This window comes from Hyperolius riggenbachi, chromosome 1, assembly GCF_040937935.1.
Source record: "Hyperolius riggenbachi isolate aHypRig1 chromosome 1, aHypRig1.pri, whole genome shotgun sequence".
NCBI classification, from domain to species: domain Eukaryota; kingdom Metazoa; phylum Chordata; class Amphibia; order Anura; family Hyperoliidae; genus Hyperolius; species Hyperolius riggenbachi.
The window spans coordinates 273,355,477-273,376,818 of NC_090646.1; the positions used below are offsets into that span (position 1 = coordinate 273,355,477).

General features: G+C 45.7%; 1 protein-coding gene across 1 annotated transcript in view; it reads left to right on the forward strand.

Moving 5' to 3' along the window:
- Positions 1 to 21,342, forward strand: part of SARAF (store-operated calcium entry associated regulatory factor) — a 45,083-nt gene that overhangs the window by 18,937 nt on the left and 4,804 nt on the right. The window contains exons 3-5 of the mRNA XM_068271134.1: positions 4,689 to 5,091; positions 9,548 to 9,674; positions 10,872 to 10,984. Of these exons, the coding sequence (XP_068127235.1) occupies positions 4,689 to 5,091; positions 9,548 to 9,674; positions 10,872 to 10,984 (643 nt within the window). The remainder of the gene's footprint in view (positions 1 to 4,688; positions 5,092 to 9,547; positions 9,675 to 10,871; positions 10,985 to 21,342) is intronic.

A 21,342-nucleotide genomic window follows, 5' to 3' on the forward strand; every position in this document is an offset into this window, starting at 1 on the left:
CCACAGACCTCTAAGCAGCGTGCAGAGTGTGTTTCCTGCCTGAGCCTGACCCACTGTTAGATCGCACAGTATACAGTGGTCGGGACTCGGCAGGAGAGATGAATGAGATTGTGGGTGGTCTGTGGATGCAAGAGTCAAAGCCCCTCCCTGACAGAAAAGGTAACTTGTGCACATGCACCATCGCCAATCCTCCTTTCCACCCCTTACACAGACACTCACTTTCTTGCTGTCTCTCTACCTTTCTCTCTTTCTCACTGTCCCTTTCACACTCTTTTTTTGCTGTCTCTCACTCAGTCTCTCTCTCTCACGCTGTCTCTCTCTTCTCTCTCTCTCTCGCTGGGTCTCTCTCTCGCTCTCTCACACTAGGTCTCTCTCACACGCTGTGTCACTGTCTCTCTCTCTGTCTGTCTCTCTCTCACGCTGTCTCTCTCTCTCTCACGCTGTCTCTCTTCCTCTTTCACGCTGTCTCTCTCTTTCAGCTGTCTCTTTCTCACTCTCTTTCACGCGGTCTCTCTCTCTCTTTCACGCTGTTTCACACTGTCTGTCTCTTTTTCGCTGTCTCTCCCTCTCTCTTTCGCGCTCTCTCTGTCCCTCCCTTTCTTGCTGTCTCTCTCTCTTTCACGCTGTCTCTCTGTCCCTCTTTTTCTTGCTGTCTCTCCCTCTCTCACGCTGTCTCTCTCTCTCTCTCTCTCTCTTTCACGCTGTCTCTCTCTCACGCTGTCTCTCCTGCTCTCTCTTTCACGCTCTTTTTCTCGCTGTCTCTCCCTCTCTTTCAAGCTGTCTCTCTTTCACACGGTCCCTCTCTCTCGCTGTCTCTATCCCTCTCTCACGGTCTCCCTCTTTCTCGCTGTCTCCCTCTCTCTTTCACACTGTCTCTCTCTCTCCCTCTCTTTCTTGTTGTCTCTCTCTCCTTCTCTCCCTTTTGCTGTGTCTCCCCCCCCCCCTCTTTCACTTTCTCTCTTTTCACCTTATCTCCCCCCTAGCGCTTTCTCTTCCTCTCTCTCACTCTTCATCCACTTATCTCCATCTCCCTCCCCACCTCTCTCTCTCTCCTCTTTTTCTCCTCCCCATTTTTCTTCCCACAATTGTTCTCCCCAGGATCAATCAGCCGGGCAGAGCGCCCGGGTAAATTTAATTATCGCCCGCCTGGTGTGATTGCATGCCCCGCTGTCACTGTGCCCAAGTAGAATAAAGTATTGCCCGGCTGACGTTGCGTCCCTGTCACCGCAAGCCGCATCAGGATGCACTGCTTCTCTGTGCATGAGATCTCGCGCTGCCCGGCGAGCTCGTGCTTTGATTGGCTCAGCGCATTAGAGGCGTGACCATTAGCGCTGGCCGCCGACTGCCGAGCCATGTGTCTGTGAGCTGTACAGAGACGTGTATGGAGACAGAGGTATTGGCAGTGTTCACTGATGGCTGAAGGAATCAGATTCTATATGCAGGCTGTGAAATATAAATATATATATATATATATATTAATAATTCACAGCCTGCATATAGAATTTGATTCCTTCAGCCATCAGTGAACTGTGCGCATACCTCTGTCTCCATACACATCTTTGTACAGCTCACAGACACATGGCTCTGCAGTCGGCGGCCAGCGCTAACGCACACACACACGATGCCCCCATAATATGTGGCCCCTGCACACTATCTGCAATACCCCACGACCAATGCAACTGGAAACTAAATAGTAAAAGTGGACAGAAATAGAGAGATGAGCGTACGCTAGGCTGCAGTAGTGCAGCATAGCGTGCTCTGGTAACTTGCGCACGCCACCAAATTTCCCCATGCCTACCCACCCGGCTACTTTTTCATGCCACCCGGCTGGAAAAAAATTCTGGGGAGAACACTGCCTGGGGCTTCCTCCAGCCCCCTTCAGGCTAATCAGTCCCTCACTGTCCTCCACCACCCGGATCTTCTGCTATGAGTCCTGGTAATTCAGCCAGTCAGCGCAGTCCGGCCGCATGCCACTCCCACAGCCAGGAACATTCTGCACCTGCGCAATAGTGCTGCACAGGTGTAGTATGCTCCTAGCGGTGGAGTGTGTTCATGCGCACTACGCCAGACTGGCTCAAGTACCTGGACTCCTAGCAGAAGATCCAGGTGGTGGAGGAGGACAACGAGGGACTGATTATCCTGAAGGCGGCTGGAGGAAGCCCCAGGTATGTATAAAACTTTAATTTCATCTGTCTCAGGTTTACTTTGTTACACAGTAGTACTATACTCTACATATGCACTCCTCACAGAGCTGCAGGGAATCCACTGAGAATGCTGTGCACATTGAACACAGAGGTGTTGTCTGTTTACAATCTCCTCATTCCCCTGCAGAGTACCTGCACATCATTCTTACATGTACCCACACTTACATTGCCTAGGGCCTGATAGATGTTCTTTGTTCCGGTTTGTACCTTTTACAAGTACTATTACTAAGGACTAGTTTTAGTCTAAAGGGAATAAATATAGTAGTCTACATATCCTTCTCACTTCAGATGTCTTGTAAAATTCCTAAGCGTTGGCAGTTATGAGACGAATTTCATGTTACATACTTTTAATCAACAAAATTGTAATATGCAAATTAGAGGAGTCGGAGTCGTGGAGTCGGTGGAATCCTAAACTGAGGAGTCGGAGTCGGTGGATTTTTGGACCGACTCCACAGCCCTGATCGCAACACTGTACAGTGTAAATAGATGGCGATCGCCGCTGAGAGATTGATGAGCTTCGTCATTCAAGCGGAGAGATCTCCTGCATAACACGCCCCCAGGACTTGATGTCAGTTGTCATTACGCGGTCCTCAGGGAGCCGCCGCGTTCACGCCCATTGGCGTGAGGCGGTCATTAGGTAATTAAGCAGGAAGATGTCACTAAATATCAGTGCATTTTGTACACCAAATAAGTGATTAGTACAGGATGATGATGATATACTGGGCTTGATTCACAAAGCCGTGCTAACTGTTAGCACACTGGTGAAAAGCTCATTATCACGCCTAAACTTAGTTTAGGCGTGATAAAATAAACTCGCGCGCAAAGTTTTGCACGTAAAGTTTAACGCGCACAACGCCATTAAACCCTATGCGACATTTCGAGGGCACCGGACTTTGCGCGCAAAACTTTGCGGGCGAGTTTTTCCCTCAAAGCAGTGCTAACCTACTTAGGGCAATGCTTATCACGCCCAAAAGTCTTTAGGTTAGCACTGCTTTGTGAATCAAGCCCACTGTATAATGACAATGTCATGTCCCCATGGCTGTAAAATGGAATTGTACATTTTTGAAAATCATATTTGGCATGCTAATGTAGGCATAATGCAAACACATAGATATACCTGCATGCACTTCTACATGTTTGATGCAGTGTCCTTGGAAATTACAAACTGGGAGGGAGGTGCCCACAATAAATAAAATGCTAACAAAAAATACAGTTTTAAAAGGTGCAATGAACTTACCCCAAGAATAAGAGTGTCAAACAAGTAAGTAGTTTTAGGCCTCGTTCACATCTGCTGCGCTGAAAAAAGTGTGAAAGCGCGTGGTAAAAAACGCATGCGCTTGTGCGCGCTTTAGTGTGCGTTTCTGTGCGTTGCGCTGCGCTTCTTTAACCTCTTGAGGACTGCAGTGCTAAACCCCCCTAGTGACCAGGCCATTTTAAGCAAAATGTGCCACTGCAGCTTTAAGGCTAAGCTGCAGATCCGCACAACACAGCACACACGTGATTTCCCCCCCCTTTTCTCCCCACCAACAGAGCTCTCTGTTGGTGGGGTCTGATCGCCCCCAGATTGTTTATTTTTTTGTTACTCTTTTTTTAAAAAAAAAGCGTGTTCTTTTAAATATATTCCCTCCCTCCCTCCTTCCCCACAGCCAGCCAATTGTGGCGATCGGCTGTCATAGGCTTCTGCCTATGAGAGCCGATCGCTCTCCAGTGTCCCAGGGGGACAGCCGTGTCACATGGCTGTCCCCAGTACAGCGCTGCTGCCGATCGCAGCGCTGTACGGGTAAATAGACGGCGATCACGCCGTCTATCAGTCTCCCGAGCGGCAATAGCCGCTCGGAGACTGAAGAGGGGGCGGAGCTCCGCCCTCCGAGAATGAGATGCGCGCGCAGCGTGCGCGCGATCTCATTCAAAACAGAGCCCCAGGACTTTACGCCAATTGGCGTTAGGCGGTCCTGGGGCTGCCGCCGCGGCCACGCCTGCCGGCGTGACGCGGTCGGCAAGAGGTTAAAGCACGTTTTGCTTGTTGTACCAGCAGCAGTTGTCAATAAAACTTTGTTTTTGTATGTAAATGTATTTTTTTCTCCAATTAGGGGTAAAAAACGCATGCGCTTCTATGCGCTTGTACGCGCTTCTATGCGCTAAAAAAGCGGACCCTTTTACTTGCATTGCTGAGCACTTTACAGCTCAACGCACAGAAATGCATGCAACCCTACGTTTCTGTAACGCTGCTCAGCGCAGCGCATAGATGTGAACCAGCTACATTTAGTTACAGGGGAAAGTAAATACCTTGCTGATCGCACAGGGCAGTGCGCTGTAAAAAGCGCACAGAAACGGCCCTGATGTGAACGAGGCCTAAGACCTTCTTTTTTTTGGGGGGGGGGGGGGGGGGGGGGCGGGCATTTTCACTGGTAAATAATTGTGATTGTATTTTACAACATATTCAATGTTGAGCACATTCTAACCATGACTTGTTTTAAATTCCAGTGGGAATGCAAAGTGGATATGGACAATGCTTACAGATTTGGTAGAATTGAAGTAAGCTGTGAAGGCTTTGATTATCCTGATGATCCGTATGTCCTGCGTGGATCCTGTGGTTTGGAATACACACTGGAACTTACAGAGGAAGGAAGACGGAAATCTCAAAATGGATACGGCTTTGGTGGCTATAATTCAGGAGGATCTTATTCAAAAAGCTGGGACACTCAGTCACCGTCTTATGCTAATGGAGCAATTGGTTTTCTGGTTATTCTGGCTCTGGCTTATGGGGTGTACAAGCTGTTTTTGAGTGGACCTTCTATGCAGGAGCAGCAGCATCACTCTGATTATGACAATATCTATAGAGAAGCCAGTGCACCTCCACCACCTGGTTTTAAATCTGGCTTTACAGGTAATTCACTCTGGTTACATTTATTGCTTCAAAACTCGCAGTTGCATTGCTCTGTATTTTCCTATTGCGATTTACAGTCAAGACAAATAACATAACGTGCTTTTCTCCTAGTGGACTTAAAGCGCCAGAGCTGTAGCCTCTAGGGACGCACTTTATAGGCAGTAGCAGCGTCAGAGAATCTAGCCCAGGAACTTCCCACTTAATAGGTGCTGGCTTACTAAACAGGAAGAGCTGAGATTTGAACCCTGGTCTCCTGTGTCAGAGGCCTTAACTATTATACTATCCGGCCACTGCATAGCATGAAAGAGTTCTCACTATAGTCAAGACAAGACAAATAACACATAACAACATAATGTGCTTTTCTCCTGGAGGACTCAAAGTGCTTGAGCTGCAGCCACTAGGACGTGATCTATAGGCAGTAGCAGTGTTAGGGAGTCTCGCCCAAGGTCTCCTACTCAATAGGTGCTGGCTTACTGAAAAGAAAGAGCCGAGATTTGAACCTAGGTCTCCTGTGTCATTAAAGAGAAGCTATCTCAGAAGCATACTATCTCAGAAAAAACAACAACACATAAGTAGAGAAATACTTGCTCTACTTCTACTACTTAAAGGACCACTACCGCGAAACACTTTATTTTGAAGCACCCCCACAGTAGTTACATTATTCATACAAAAGCTTCACTGTGCAATTGTTTTAATTTTTTAGCATGTTCCTTTAAAGATCCACATGTCACTCTCTCCTGTATCCTTCAGTCCCTGCATCTACGCTGACGGACTTTTGTAACTATAAATTCACAATAGGGGAAGCCTTGTCACGTAAATAAATAACAGATGGTTTGCCCTACTCTCCATAACTGCCAAATTCACGTGCTGTATCCTATACTCCTGCGCCCGCTGCATAGAAAGGACCCCCGCACTTCCTGCCCTGCAGGCATTGGAGGAGGCAGGTGTCAGCGCAGACACGCGGGATGAGCCGCTCTCCCCCTATGCCAGGCATGGGCAAACTCGGCCCTCCAGCTGTTACAGAACTACAAGTCCCACAATGCAGTGCAGGAGTCTGACAGCCACAGTCATGACTCATAAAGGCAAATGCATTGTGGGACTTGTCGTTCCGTAACAGCTGGAGGGCCGAGTTTGCCCATGCCTGCCCTATGCCATTGCATGGAGGCTGAGTAGCAGTGACTAAATAGACAGGAGAGCGGCTCCATCGGCTCACTGCACAGCTGCGTCATCAGAGGCAGAGCAGCAGGACTGAACAGTAGTGATGGGAAGTTCGGCTCTTTTCAATGAATCAATTCATTAAAAAGAGCCGGACTTCCCATCACTACTGTTCAGTCCTGTTGCTCTGCCTCTGATGACGCAGCTGTGCAGTGAGCCGATGGAGCCGCTCTCCTGTCTATTTAGTCACTGCTACTCAGCCTCCATGCAATGGCATAGGGGGAGAGCGGCTCATCCCGCGTGTCTGCGCTGACACCTGCCTCCTCCAATGCCTGCAGGGCAGGAAGTGCGTGGGTCCTTTCTATGCAGCGGGCGCTGGAGTATAGGATGCAGAACGTGAATTTGGCAGTTATGGAGAGTAGGGCAAACCATCTGTTATTTATTTACGTGACAAGGCTTCCCCTATTGTGAATTTATAGTTACAAAAGTCCGTCAGCGTAGATGCAGGGACTGAAGGATACAGGAGAGAGTGACATGTGGATCTTTAAAGGAACATGCTAAAAAATTAAAACAATTACACAGTGAAGCTTTTGTATGAATAATGTAACTACTGTGGGGGTGCTTCAAAATAAAGTGTTTTGCGGTAGTGGTCCTTTAATGTAAATCGCACCTGTACCTAGCCTTAGGCTGTGTGGACACCTTCATTGCCTGCCAGCTGTAACAATCAGATGCAAATTGCTAAGGTGACACCCTGGGGGCCCCAATACTGTACAGATGCATTATTCTACTATTGCCTAGCGATGCTACTGTACAGCACCTGGGTCCCTGACACATCAGCCCAGCAATAAAGTCCAACCTCTACAGATGCACAGGCTGGAGATAATAGTCCGTTACATGCCCAACTAGTTATGAAATAATGCATATGTGGTATGATTTTAAAGTGGTCTGAAAGTCAGTATTTACTACTTTGCTCTTAAAGATTCCTCACAGTTTAAAAGCTACTATCCCAGAATTATTTTTTTTTAGCAGAACATCACTGAAATAGTTAAACAAAGCACTTTGTCCTGCTATTCAGCTTAAAATCTGTATCCAAACTGGCGATAACATTATCTTTGTTTGCATTCCAATGTTGATACATATGTGTAAACACACTGTAACAAGTGAAAAGGAGCTCTCTGTGACGCTCTCTGTGCTTCAAGGACACAAACAGCTCAGAACAGCTAATTAGAAGATGTTAATATATAACAAAAAGCAGTTTGAATAAAATGCAACGGCAGGTTTCAGGGCAAAATAAACTACAGTCCTGGCCAAAAGTTTTGAGACTGTCAAAAATATTGGAAATTAGAAAAGTTGGAGCTTAAAGTGAACCTAAAGTCAAGGCAAAAAAATGAGATTTACTCACCTGGGGCTTCCCTCAGCCCCCTGCAGCCGATCGGTGCCCTCGCAGCTCCGCTCCGATGGTCCAGGACCCGCCGGCGAAAACTTCCGGTTTGGCCGTCACCGCCCGACAGGCTTGGGAACTCGAGTGATTCTTCGCGTTCCCAGCCTGTATATCGCCCCCTATGCTGCTATTGCGGCGCTTAGCGCCCCCTATGCTCCTATGCGGCTATCTCTATAGAGATTCTACTGTAATTATCACTTGGATGTCATGAGTAATGTAAAAGTAAAAGTTATTGTTGAGTCAAAATTGCAAGGATCCTAAACAGGTTAAACGAAGAAAGCCATGGCAGCCTTTATTTTCTTTCTCTCCAAGCTACTGTATTTTCTGTTGTATAAGACGCTCCAAAGTATAAGATGCACCTAGGTTTACAGTGCAAAAACCAGGGAAAAGAGTATTTATACTAAACCTGGTGTGTCCATATTCCAGAAGCGACTTGTAGATGTTATCCTCCAATTGGTGTCCTCCTGTGTCCCCTTCTGTCCGCAGTGTGTCCCTGTCTAACCCCTTCTGTCCCCAGTGTGCCTCCATGAGTGTCCTCATGGGGCAGGGCAGTTTCTAGGCAAAATTTCACCCAGGACGAGGGTGTAAAAATTGCGCTCCCCTTACCCCCCCCCCCCACCCCACCCCCGTGGACTCGCAAACCCTTAGTCTTTAGGGACAGTCACACATCCACAGGTCACAAGTAGATCTACCTACTTACTAGTGACCAGCCCCTTATCCAGGAGGAAGCAGAGGCCAGGAGACCACAAAGGCGAAGAGAGCCCGGAAAGCTGGCTCTTCCATGGGCGCCGCGCACTGACAGGTGTCATCATGTGGTGGTGACATGATGATGACTTGACGTTGGACGCAGGCAAGCCGCAGGGCACCCAGGGGGAGTCGAGGAAGGTGATCGCGCTGGTAATCTTCTTTCTTTTTACATTTGGCTGCACCGCGTATCAGTCCTTCTGCATGTGCCCCCCTTCTTCTACTTGCCAGTCTACACCCAGGGCGGTTGCCCTGCCCAACAAACAGCCTTGGTCCCAGGCTCCCCCTGTGTGGTCCGCGTGTCTCTGCACCCCCTCCCCCCTGTGTAATTAGCAGTATAGCGGCAGTGAGTGCCCGCTCATCCCCCACCCCCACCCCTTGTGTGTGTGTGTGTGTGTGTGTGTGTGTGTGTGTGTGTGTGCTCCCCTTGGTGTAATTATCTGGATAGCAGCAGTGTCTTACCTAATCCAGCGACTCCCAGGGATTGTAGACCTGTCTCCTCTATCCCTCTGCTCCTCTAGGGACAGCTTCTGCTAATCGCGTCTTCAGCAGAAGCCATCACTAGGGGTAGCTGCGAGAGAGGAGACAGGTCTGCAGTGCCCAGGAGTTGCTGGATTATGAAAGACACTGCCACTATCCAGATAATATTGGGGGGAGGGGGGGAGTACACACTCAAGGGGAGAGCAGAGAGGGAGCAGGCAGTCACTGCTGCTACACTGCTAAGTACACCGGGTGGGAGCGGAGACACGCGGACATATGCCGCAGGAGGTGGAATACACGAGGATCTTGGGACACTCACGGGGGAGCGGATGGCACACAAGAGACAGTGCAGGGAGTTCCCATGGCAGCGGGTCGGCGGGTGCTCGTAAGTGGTGCACTCCCTACATTCGCCGACACCGTATAAAACGCAGGTAGTTTTTCTCCCCGTTTTTTTTTTTTGTGGAGAAAAAAGTGCGTTTTATACGGCGGCAAATACTGTAACACTGATGCATATTTTCATAGTGTGTGTTGTTACACTACATTCACATTAATATAGTTTAGTGAAGAAAAAATGTCATTTTTGAGTAAAGCAGTATTTTTGTTAAACAGTCCCTTCTCTTTTCTGTAACATTTTAGGTCAGACATCTGGATTTGGTGGCTATAGTGATTCTACTACGTTTGGCAGGCATGCAACTCAAGGACCAGGGTTTTGGACTGGCATGGGAACTGGTGGTGTATTGGGATACCTATTTGGCAGTCGGAGGTAAGATTTTTCTTTTTAGACATTTGTCAGTGTATAGCCTAATACATACAAGCTGTTCCATGGCCAATCTTTTGAGCAACCAGTCATTCTGATCAATTTTCAAATTGGTGATTGAGCATTTAGCAACACCAAAGCAGAGTACGTTTGATAACTCTTTTAACCTATCTATTTTTCCAAGAACATTCTTACGTATTTCTGTGTTTGAATTATCATTATTAATAAATTATTAGGCAATCATCATCTGTGCTGCTGTACACAGTAAGAATGTAACAAACATGGTTACGTATTAATATTATTTGAATTTATATAGCGCCAACATATTACGCAGCACTATAGAATACATATCATTACAGGCAATGATAATGGGGGTGACCGACAGGACAATACAGGTAATAGATAATGGATACAACAATACAGATAATAAGCAATAAGATACACAACATAATAGAGGTACATAAAAATACAGACAACAGTATACCGTACCTAAAAATAGAGACATTGGTATGTAATACAGGAGTGGTAGACAATTTAATTTTTATAGTGGTTAACAAAATTAGATTAAGACCGTATAGGTAGGAGTGCGCACATCAGAAACCTATTTTACACATTTTTTTATTTTCTGTATCTCCTTGGAAAGTTTCTCCTCACTTTCGGTCCCTCAAACCCCTTGAATGTTAGAGGAAATATTCCAAATAAGAAGGGAGGTCTAACCTTAGATAGCTCTAAGCAGGTTTCCCAGTAAGCTATTTATCGCTAGCAGCATGCTGTCTGAATTTTCCCCCATATGCAATTTGGGCAGCAGCCTACTGTTTTCAAAAAGGCTGCGTTTCCCCCGCCGAATTGCATACTGGGAAATGCTGCAGCAATGGAAATGGGCACTTAAACTAAGATAATGAGATCTGAATTGGTGTATTAGGTTGTATTTATCCCATGAACTAGATAGAAGTAGCAGTGATGAACAACTCTCTATTGTTTACAATGTGTTTTTATGTGCAGGAGAAAGCTTTCAAAGTGATCAGGTTTAAAGAAATGTGTTAATTAATAGACATGGCCTTGTTTCAAAATGCAAACTAAAAAGTGAATAAATATTAAAAAACATTTCTTTTAGCAGCCTATTATTGAGTAGCATGTTTTCAGTGATCTATCTATTATGATGGTGATTTATGGCTATGATGGTATATTTCTCCTTTTGTTTAGGTCTCAGCCTAACTGCACAGCGTATTCACCTTATCATAGCACATGGACTGGACCCTCGTTTTCTGGATCTCAATCAGGTTTTTCACAGAACTCTGGTGTGAGAACCACTTCAGGTAGGATCAGGTTTCAAATTAAAATATGAGAAGGGGTTTACTTGTTGTTTTCCTTAAATTCCAGTACGAAGGAAAAGGTGACATACTTATCTCAGTAGCGGGAAGCCCCTGGATGATCCAGAGACTTCCCTGATCCTCCTATAGTCCAATGTTTCAGTGAAGGGTCTCTCTATATCTATTTAGCTTTCACCACTTGAAATACATTTCTTCTGGCCGTGGCTGGTCTATGCATGTCATATTTTATGTCCATAAGACAAGTCCCCATTGCACTCCACTAGATTGCTTCACAAAAAAAAAAATACTCTACTAGTGGAGACAAACAAGACTATCGCTGGGTATTTTAACTGTTGTTTCTTACACGACGGATAGTCCCCTACTTAAAAACGCTTCATACATTCAAACAAAGTTGTCTTCCTGTACAAAATATACAACACTGTTTTTTATTACGTATTTTTGTTGTTACATGCTAAAGTACCTTATAAACTGCCTTGAGTAGTTTAAAACACATTAACCACTTCTGGATGGCGGTGATTGAAATCTACACCCTGTTTTGATGCTTTATACCTGCCAGCGCGTAGATTTCACATCACCGCCGCTGTGCGTTTTTGCCGCTTTCACAGATCTAGTCGCTGTCTCCCCACCGCAGCTCACCCGCCCTGCCGTCTCTATGACAGAAGAGCTCTGTTAGCCGGTCAGGAGCTGATTTCATTGGCTCCTGACCCTGTCATCAGTGTAAGCAACCTGGCTCACAGAGCTCTGCCGTCATATAGACAGCAGTGTAAGTGGCCTGAAGCGACGGGTGTTCAGTGGATATGTGCGGCGATTTGTCTGTATTCGGTGGTTTCTGGTACCAGTGGTCTCTGGTTCTTAAGGGGACAGAGAATGCTGGTAATGAAGTGGTGAAAAGCAGATTGAAAACAACACAACCGAAAAACATTGTTTATACTACCAGTATATGCCCAAATCGAGAGTTGCCTGAAAGTAAGTAATTTATTAACGTTTCACTATGACTCACCTTACAAATAAATCTCAACTTACAAACAATCTTGTTACAAATATTGGACAGAAAACCATAGAATGATTACAGTTTGCAGCAATGCGGAGACCAAGACAAGGAATAATGTGCAATAGTGTTTATTGCAAGGCACTTTTGTGCAAAAACATACATGCAAGAATACCACAGTATTATGCAAGCAACATGCACAATCACTCTATATACAAGATACATGCAGGGAAACCACAATATAATGACAAGCAGTGTGCACACAGAAACCCCAGTGAATCTAGCTAACTGATATATACATAGGAAATATATAAAAGATATACACAACATTTATATAACCAGACAATGGTACCGGAGGGAACAGGAAAGAGCAAAGTCAGGGTGAAATGCAGAGTATGGTAACAGTTTATCAGGTAAAAGGGCAGATCAGGGATCAAGGCCAGAAAACAGGATTGTCCAGAGACTCAGAGCGGACACCAAACAAAGTTCTGGCAACTAGATGCCAGATAGGCAGTGCATTTGCACTAAACAGGATGCAGCTGGTGGTGTGTGATCCTGCTGAAAGTGCTCTTGGAACCACCCACAAGCAAGCTAGGGAACTGCAAGTTTCCAATGGTGAGTAAAAGGCCAACTGCTGGTGGACAGCGGAAATCCAGGACATTCAGAGTCAGGGTACAGTCCTGCTGGTGGACAGTGGAAGTCCAGGCCAGGGTAGCCAAAGTCAGTACGTAAAATTAGGGAGCTTGAACAAGATTGTTCTGTTTATTCACAGCTTTATCCCTTTATCTTCAATATAAACCTAGAGGAAGTGACAGCATAACCAGGATACCCCATTGAGGTGGTGTTTATTACACTGGTCACAAAGCATTTCTGTACTTGATGATTACAGAGTACCCAGTATGCTCATGGTGACACAGAACCACCAGGAATTTGTAGGAGGTTCCGGGTGACCATTAGCTTACTGTGTACTCTTTAAAACATATTGGCAAAGTACTACTTCTAGGGCTTGATTCATTAAGCTGCACTGCTAAAGCAGCGCACCTTAATGTGAAGCAGCATCCACTAATGCATGCCTTACATAGCATCTCTCGCTGCTATGTAAGGATCGTGCCTTCCTACACAGTTACTATGTATAGGAATTAGGAACACACGCTCCTTACATAGCAGCGAGCGCTTTATGCATTAGCGGCCGCTCCTTCACATTAAGGTGCCCTGCTTTAGCAGTGCAGCTTAATGAATCAAGCCCATAGAGTCATATTAATCTGTGCCTTGCACTGATGAGGAGCAATCACTCACAAACAGCTGTATGCATGTTGAATTAGTATGGTTCTGCAAAATTAATAGGCCAGAGGTAGACATAGAGATTGCAGTCTATCAGTTCTGGATTTGTGTCTGGCTGTTTCTTTATTAAGTTGGGCTTTAAGGTTGCCATATAAGTAGCAACCCTTTGATTGAAAGCTATCTGATCTTTTCTTTTTTTAATGATGAATTGATTGTTATATCACTCAAAACTCCGTTGGTGCTAAGGGAAAGATTAACTGATCATTAGAGCATGCATTAATCATAAAATTTATTTTTCTAAGCGGTCGGGGTTGGCATTGGGGGTCTGGGAAGGTCGTACGCAACACTAACACTACCGAATGGCATCACTTAAAATACAGACGCTTAACGTTAGGGGACTAAACATTACAGAACAGAGATCCGCTCTGCTTTCTGAACTCCGCAGGACTAAAACGCATGTAGCTTTCCTCCAGGAGACACATTTACGTGGAACTGAACACCCCATGATAGACAATAAATATTTCCCTAACGCTTTTCTGAGCAATTCTCCAGATTCTAAGTCCAAAGGGGTCGCAATATTATTATCTAAAGATGTGCCTATCTCACAGATCCAGATTTGCAAAGACAATGAGGGCAGGTTTATTATGATAAAAGGTCAAATCAATAATCAAATGTATACGTTTGGATCATATTATGCGCCAAATTCGAGCCAACAGAATTTTCTGGAGCGCTTTTTACGGGAGTTGGATTCATTTGCTGAGGGGAGTCTAGTCATAGGTGGTGATTTTGAACGTGGCTTTGGATTCTGCTCTTGACACTTCCCCAGGTAGAACTGCCCTCCCATACAGATTAAACCATAAATGCAAAAACTCTTCATTTCAGGCAATTGGTTGACACCTGGCGCATATTAAATCCCTCAGTTAAAGATTATACTTTCTTTTCTACCCCACATGGGATCTACTCCCGAATTGATAATATCTTTGTGTCCCATAATCTCTTATCAGTTGTCTCAGCAGCCCAAATTAATAATTGCCCTTTTTCAGACCACTCCTTTGTATCTGTCTCGATTGATGCCCTTGAAAGCAGACGGGGCCCTTTCTCCTGGCGACTTAACACCTCTCTCCTCAAAAATAAGGACATAGCAAACAGGGTAGCCGCTGCTATCACTAATTATTTTCAAACCAATGATGTAGAGGAAACGTCTCCTATGACCCTATGGGCCGCCCACAAATGTGTGATTCGAGGCATACTGATACAGGAAGGAAGTAGGTTGAAAAAGGAGAAAAATGAGGCAATTGTTAGGGCTCTTGGGGAAATTCATAGGCTGGGGGCACTTCATAGGGGCTCTATGTCTAGGGCAGATCTAGATGCACTTACCAATGAGCGGGAAAAACTAAAATCCCTACTATATTTTAAGGCAAGATATGCTGCCTCCCGTTGTAAACGACATTACTACGAATTCGGTAACAAATGCAGTCGCCTCCTAGTTAGAGCCGTTAGGATCCAACAGAATGCTAATTATATTCCATATATAAACGATGTCACTGCCACAAAACATTATCGATCTTCCTCTATTGCTCGGGTGTTTTGGGACTTTTATAAATCTTTATATAATCTTTCAGACCATGGGTCTAATCAGACAGGCCCCGTTACTCTACAGAATATACTGGAATATATCAGACAGTCAGGTCTCCCTAAAGTGCTCCAGGAGGCTATGGAAGAACTAGAGGATCCCATATCCCTATCAGAGCTTAAAGCTGCTATTGCTCAGACCCCTTCAGGTACCCCCTTCACATATATCGCTCCCTAACCTTATGCAAGAATTCGCTAAATACAGTGCCCTGTCTAATTTCAAAATAAATTATAGCAAATGTGAGGCATTAAATGTCGGCCTTTCTTCTAATTTACAAGCACAATTAGAGTCTAATTTTCCTTTTACCTGGTCACCCCAAGCAATTTCCTACTTGGGCACTAAAATACCTAATAATCTTGGTGACATTTTTACCCTGAATTATGTTCCTTTGCTCTCTAAGATTAAGGCGGACTTGAGAAGATGGGATGTAGCAATATTCTCCTGGTTTGGCAGAACAAATATCATTAAAATGAATATCTTACCACGGTTCCTCTATATCTTCCAAGCCCTCCCAATATTTGCACCCGCCTCATACTTAAAAGAAATTAGGAAGCTTTTCCAGAAATTCATCTGGAAAAACAGACCCCCCCCAGGCTTAAGTATGCACTAACAATTTTGCCCAAAGATCAGGGAGGCATGTCGATCCCAGATCTCTTTTTGTATCACGGGGCCTCATCTTTGATACAAATTATTGATTGGCATCGCCATGGTGCCCTCAAGCAATGGGTTGGTATGGAGAGTGATGTCACGGCTCTTAATCTCCAGCACCTGCCATGGTCTTCTGGGGCATTTCCTTCTATGGTTAAGGCCTCTCCGTTGACTGAGAGCACTATGAAGATTTTTAACAAAATGAATAGAATTGCTCACCTTTCTTCTCGGCCTTCACCGTTGATCCCCCTGTTAGATAACCCTGATTTTCCTTCTGGCATGTGCAAAGGGGCATATAAACATTGGAGGAACTTGAGCCCTATTAGGGCATACCATTTTCTGGAAAATGCTAAATGGGCCGAACTGGCTTCCTTAAGGGATCGACTTCGATCCCCCTCCTTGGATGCCTGGTCCTATTTATAGTTCGTGCATTTTCTATCAAGTTTAGGCAATGTTAGATGTTTCTCTAGAGCCCTCTCTTCCTTTGAGAGACTGTGCAACGGGGAGGTTCATGTCACACATGGAATCTCGCAAATTTATTTAATGCTCCTTACTGACCAGGGGCTGTCTATCTCATTGCGCTCCAAGTGGGAATCTACCCTCGGCAAGACTTTTACTGACCCCCAGTGGCAAAAGATTTGAATATTGTCCCAGAAATCCTCAATATCAGCGCGTATTCAAGAATCAGGGTACAAGATGCTAACACAATAGTTCCATACTCCAGATAAACTTCACAGGATGTTCCCCAATTCCAGCCCTCTGTGTTGGCGTTGTACGGCACATAAGGGGACCATGCTCCATATTTTTTGGAGCTGCCCAATTATTGTGCCTTTCTGGAATGCTGTGAAGTCTATTATTACTAAAATCACAGATGTGGAGCCATCAGATGACCCCTCCTATTACCTACTACACAACACTCCGAGAAGATTGGGCAAATACAAAAAATCTCTCTCAAAACATCTAATTAATGCCGCTAGACTTATCATCGCACGCCACTGGAAGTCAACTCAAGCTCCCCCCATTGCAGAATGGCTTAGGGAGATTCAATCCACCAAATATATGGAGGACCTCACACATTCCCTACATGACAGACTTGAACAATTTAACCGTACCTGGTCTCCATGGTGGGAGTTTGAGGAGACTGACTTGTATAAAAACTTAATGACCCCTGGTCAGGATTAATAACCTTTACAGTGTTCTCCCCAGAATTTTTTTCCAGCCGGGTGGCATGAAAAAGTAGCCGGGTGGGTAGGCATGGGGAAATTTGGTGGCGTGCGCAAGTTACCAGAGCACGCTATGCTGCACTACTGCAGCCTAGCGTACGCTCATCTCTCTATTTCTGTCCACTTTTACTATTTAGTTTCCAGTTGCATTGGTCGTGGGGTATTGCAGATAGTGTGCAGGGGCCACATATTATGGGGGCATCGTGTGTGTGTGCGTTAGCGCTGGCCGCCGACTGCAGAGCCATGTGTCTGTGAGCTGTACAGAGATGTGTATGGAGACAGAGGTATGCGCACAGTTCACTGATGGCTGAAGGAATCAAATTCTATATGCAGGCTGTGAATTATTAATATATATATATATTTATATTTCACAGCCTGCATATAGAATCTGATTCCTTCAGCCATCAGTAAACACTGCCAATACCTCTGTCTCCATACACGTCTCTGTACAGCTCACAGACACATGGCTCTGCAGTCGGCGGCCAGCGCTAATGGTCACGCCGCTAATGCGCTGAGCCAATCAAAGCACGAGCTCGCCGGGCAGCGCGAGATCTCATGCACAGAGAAGCAGTGCATCCTGATGCGGCTTGCGGTGACAGGGACGCAACGTCAGCCGGGCAATACTTTATTCTACTTGGGCACAGTGACAGCGGGGCATGCAATCACACCAGGCGGGCGATAATTAAATTTACCCGGGCGCTCTGCCCGGCTGATTGATCCTGGGGAGAACAATTGTGGGAAGAAAAATGGGGAGGAGAAAAAGAGGAGAGAGAGAGAGGTGGGGAGGGAGATGGAGATAAGTGGATGAAGAGTGAGAGAGAGGAAGAGAAAGCGCTAGGGGGGAGATAAGGTGAAAAGAGAGAAAGTGAAAGAGGGGGGGGGGGGGGAGACACAGCAAAAGGGAGAGAAGGAGAGAGAGACAACAAGAAAGAGAGGGAGAGAGAGAGACAGTGTGAAAGAGAGAGGGAGACCGTGAGAGAGGGATAGAGACAGCGAGAGAGAGGGACCGTGTGAAAGAGAGACAGCTTGAAAGAGAGGGAGAGACAGCGAGAAAAAGAGCGTGAAAGAGAGAGCGGGAGAGACAGCGTGAGAGAGAGACAGCGTGAAAGAGAGAGAGAGAGAGAGACAGCGTGAGAGAGGGAGAGACAGCAAGAAAAAGAGGGACAGAGAGACAGCGTGAAAGAGAGAGAGACAGCAAGAAAGGGAGGGACAGAGAGAGCGCGAAAGAGAGAGGGAGAGACAGCGAAAAAGAGACAGACAGCGTGAAAGAGAGAGAGAGACCACGTGAAAGAGAGTGAGAAAGAGACAGCTGAAAGAGAGAGACAGCGTGAAAGAGGAAGAGAGACAGCGTGAGAGAGAGAGACAGCGTGAGAGAGAGACAGACAGAGAGAGAGACAGTGACACAGCGTGTGAGAGAGACCTAGTGTGAGAGAGCGAGAGAGAGACCCAGCGAGAGAGAGAGAAGAGAGAGACAGCGTGAGAGAGAGAGACTGAGTGAGAGACAGCAAAAAAAGAGTGTGAAAGGGACAGTGAGAAAGAGAGAAAGGTAGAGAGACAGCAAGAAAGTGAGTGTCTGTGTAAGGGGTGGAAAGGAGGATTGGCGATGGTGCATGTGCACAAGTTACCTTTTCTGTCAGGGAGGGGCTTTGACTCTTGCATCCACAGACCACCCACAATCTCATTCATCTCTCCTGCCGAGTCCCGACCACTGTATACTGTGCGATCTAACAGTGGGTCAGGCTCAGGCAGGAAACACACTCTGCACGCTGCTTAGAGGTCTGTGGGCGGGGCCGCTGTAACGGAGCCTGGTGAGTGTTGCACAGAGCCTGGCCACCCACGTGGTTTCTCCGAGGAGTCCCAGCCCAGCAGGCAGCAAACTTTCAAAAGCGCGCAGATCCGATCCCCCGCCCCCTCCTCCTTCCTCCCCTCGATGCCTATGCTCGCAACTGCTGCTGACTTGCAAGATGCAGCGCTGCGTGTAGGCACAAATGACAGGCACGCAACGTCAGCCGGACAATAATTTATTCTACTTGGGCACGGTGACTGTGGGGCATGCAATCACACCAGGCGGGCGGTAATTAAATTTACCCGGGCGCTCCGCCCGGCTGATTGATCCTGGGGAGAACACTGCTTTAGTCCACCTGACGTTGATATAGCGTCTCTCTTTCTTCACGACATGGTGTTGATCCTTAAAGAGAACCTGTACTGAGTAAAATTTATTAAAATAAACACATGAGGTAACTTTAAATGAACATTACATAGTTACCTCGCCATCAGTTCCTCTCAGAAGCTCACCATTTTCTTCTGACAGTGATCCCTTCCAGTTCTGACAACATTTTGTCAGAACTGAAATATATCAGTTGCTGTCGGTTATATATCAGTTGCTGTCAGTTACAGCTGAGAGGAGAACTGATGTGTCCATGTTTCCCTATGGCTCAAGTCGGCGATGTTACAGTTTAACTGTGTGCTGACCAGAAGCTGTTATGGGTAATGGCCATTTTCAAAATGGAGGATGGAGAATTCCATTGATCACAGTGGACAAACAGGACGCAGGAGAGGAAAAATAGATTGAGGAGTAGACTACACAGGAGGTAAGTATGACTTGTGTATGTTTATTTTTACTTTTAATGTTCAGTTCAGGTTTTCTTTAAGATCTATATTGCTGACCTCCCAGGGAGGGAGAGGAGCTGGTCCCTCTCCCTCCTAAAGGCCCTGGGTGCCCTGCCCGGATCGCTCTTCTCTTTCTCTTCTTTCTTCCTCTCTCTCATTTTTTCTTCTTTTCTTTTTCTTTCTCTTCTCTTGTTTCTTCCTTGTTTTTTTTTATTTTACTTTGTCGTGTCTTCTTTCTCCTAATCCTGTTTGTTCTTTTACTTTCATAACGCACCCCCTTTCTTTTGTATTTCTAATTGAGTACTGATGCCTTTGCTGCTTTTTCCGAATACTTATTGGATCTCCATTTGTCAACAGGTGGAGACGGGTCCACAGGGTGTATGTTCCCTCTGGGCCCCGGTGCCCCCGCCTTCACCTTAGTTTTTGCACTATAGAGATAGGTTGAGGTCTGACCTTCCTACACATAGGTGCAGCTATGTGTATTCACGTAATTAACGGAAATAGCAATCGTTGCTTTCTCTCAATGTGTGTGTGTGTGTGTATGTATATCTCTCTCTCTATCTATCTATCTATCTATCTATCTATCTATCTATCTATCTATCTATCTATCTATCTATCTATATATATATATATATATATATATATCCTTTGTTTATATGCTTTTCTGTCTTAGATACAGTACTCTGGGTTTTACCTCCATTGTTATAGCACTGGTTTTTGAGGGACCCGCTGTGGGATCCCTATGTTAACTCTGTATTTGCACTTTATTCTGTAAACAATGTGACATCTCGATAAGTGATATTTTTATAACTGTTTCATTGTTTTTTCCTCTAAAAACTGTTAAATAAAGAATCTTTAAAAAAAATTATGAATTGAATGACACCAATACACTTAATTGACTGGTCAGTTGAATAACTGGGTTATATAATGTGTGATCATCATCAGGCTTGTTTTTATAATCTGGGATTTATATTTTGGTTGTTTGTAAGGTCTGTTTCAAGGTTTCTCCTTGCAGATTTGTGGGAAGTCTGACATAACTGAGCATTCTGTATAGACATGGGTAGTTTGTGCACATTGGTCATTGTGTTAGTGATTGCCACAGCTCAGTGAGGCTTCTCTGAAATGGAGATAATGGTCAGTCAGTGAGTGTTTCAGCTGCATGAGCATTTCCAGAGAAGCTGCTACACACTGCATGTCCATTACAGGTCACTGCACCTTTTAGCTGGCCACCAACCAGATCCCATAACTGGCTTTGCTGTCTAAAAACAGTCAATGTGCCTGGGAAACATTGTTTCATTTATAGATGCTTGTAAAGCAGCACCACTTAGGGGAAGCACTCTCTTGTGTCAAGTGCTTGACCTGACCCTTCTCTTTTAAATCACTAGTTTAAAGGGAAGATCCGAGCGAAAAAACAGCCCCAGGCAGCCGATATGTCCCCTGCAGCAACTCCTGTGTCCCCGGATCCCCTTCGTTGCAGATGCTGACCTTGCCAGGTCGGCATCTACTGCATCTGTGCAAGTGCGCAGTGGCACCGCTCGTGATCGCGCTCACCTGCTCTGGAGTGTTCTGCGCAGATGCAGAAGTACTGCGCCTGCGCAGAACGCTCCAGACCATGTGAGCACGACCATGAGTGGCACGCTCGCGCAGGCACAGAAGATGCCGACCTGGCGAGGTCGGAATCTGCAACAGAGGGGACCCCACGACACCGAAGCTGCGGCGGGGCACATATCTGCTGCCAGGGGCTATAGGAAGCTCTGGGTAAGTAGAACTTGTTTTTTTTCCCTCAGATCTTTCCTTTAAAAACTGATAGAATTGGCTTTTAGTTTATATAAGTCGACTGAACAGTCGGGGAACATTAAATCAGGAGAAAAAATAAAACCGTAAAGTAGATTTGTCACTGGAGAAATAAATGCTACCATTGTAGTTTGCCTTTTACAATTGCTTGCTTCTTGGGTGCAGT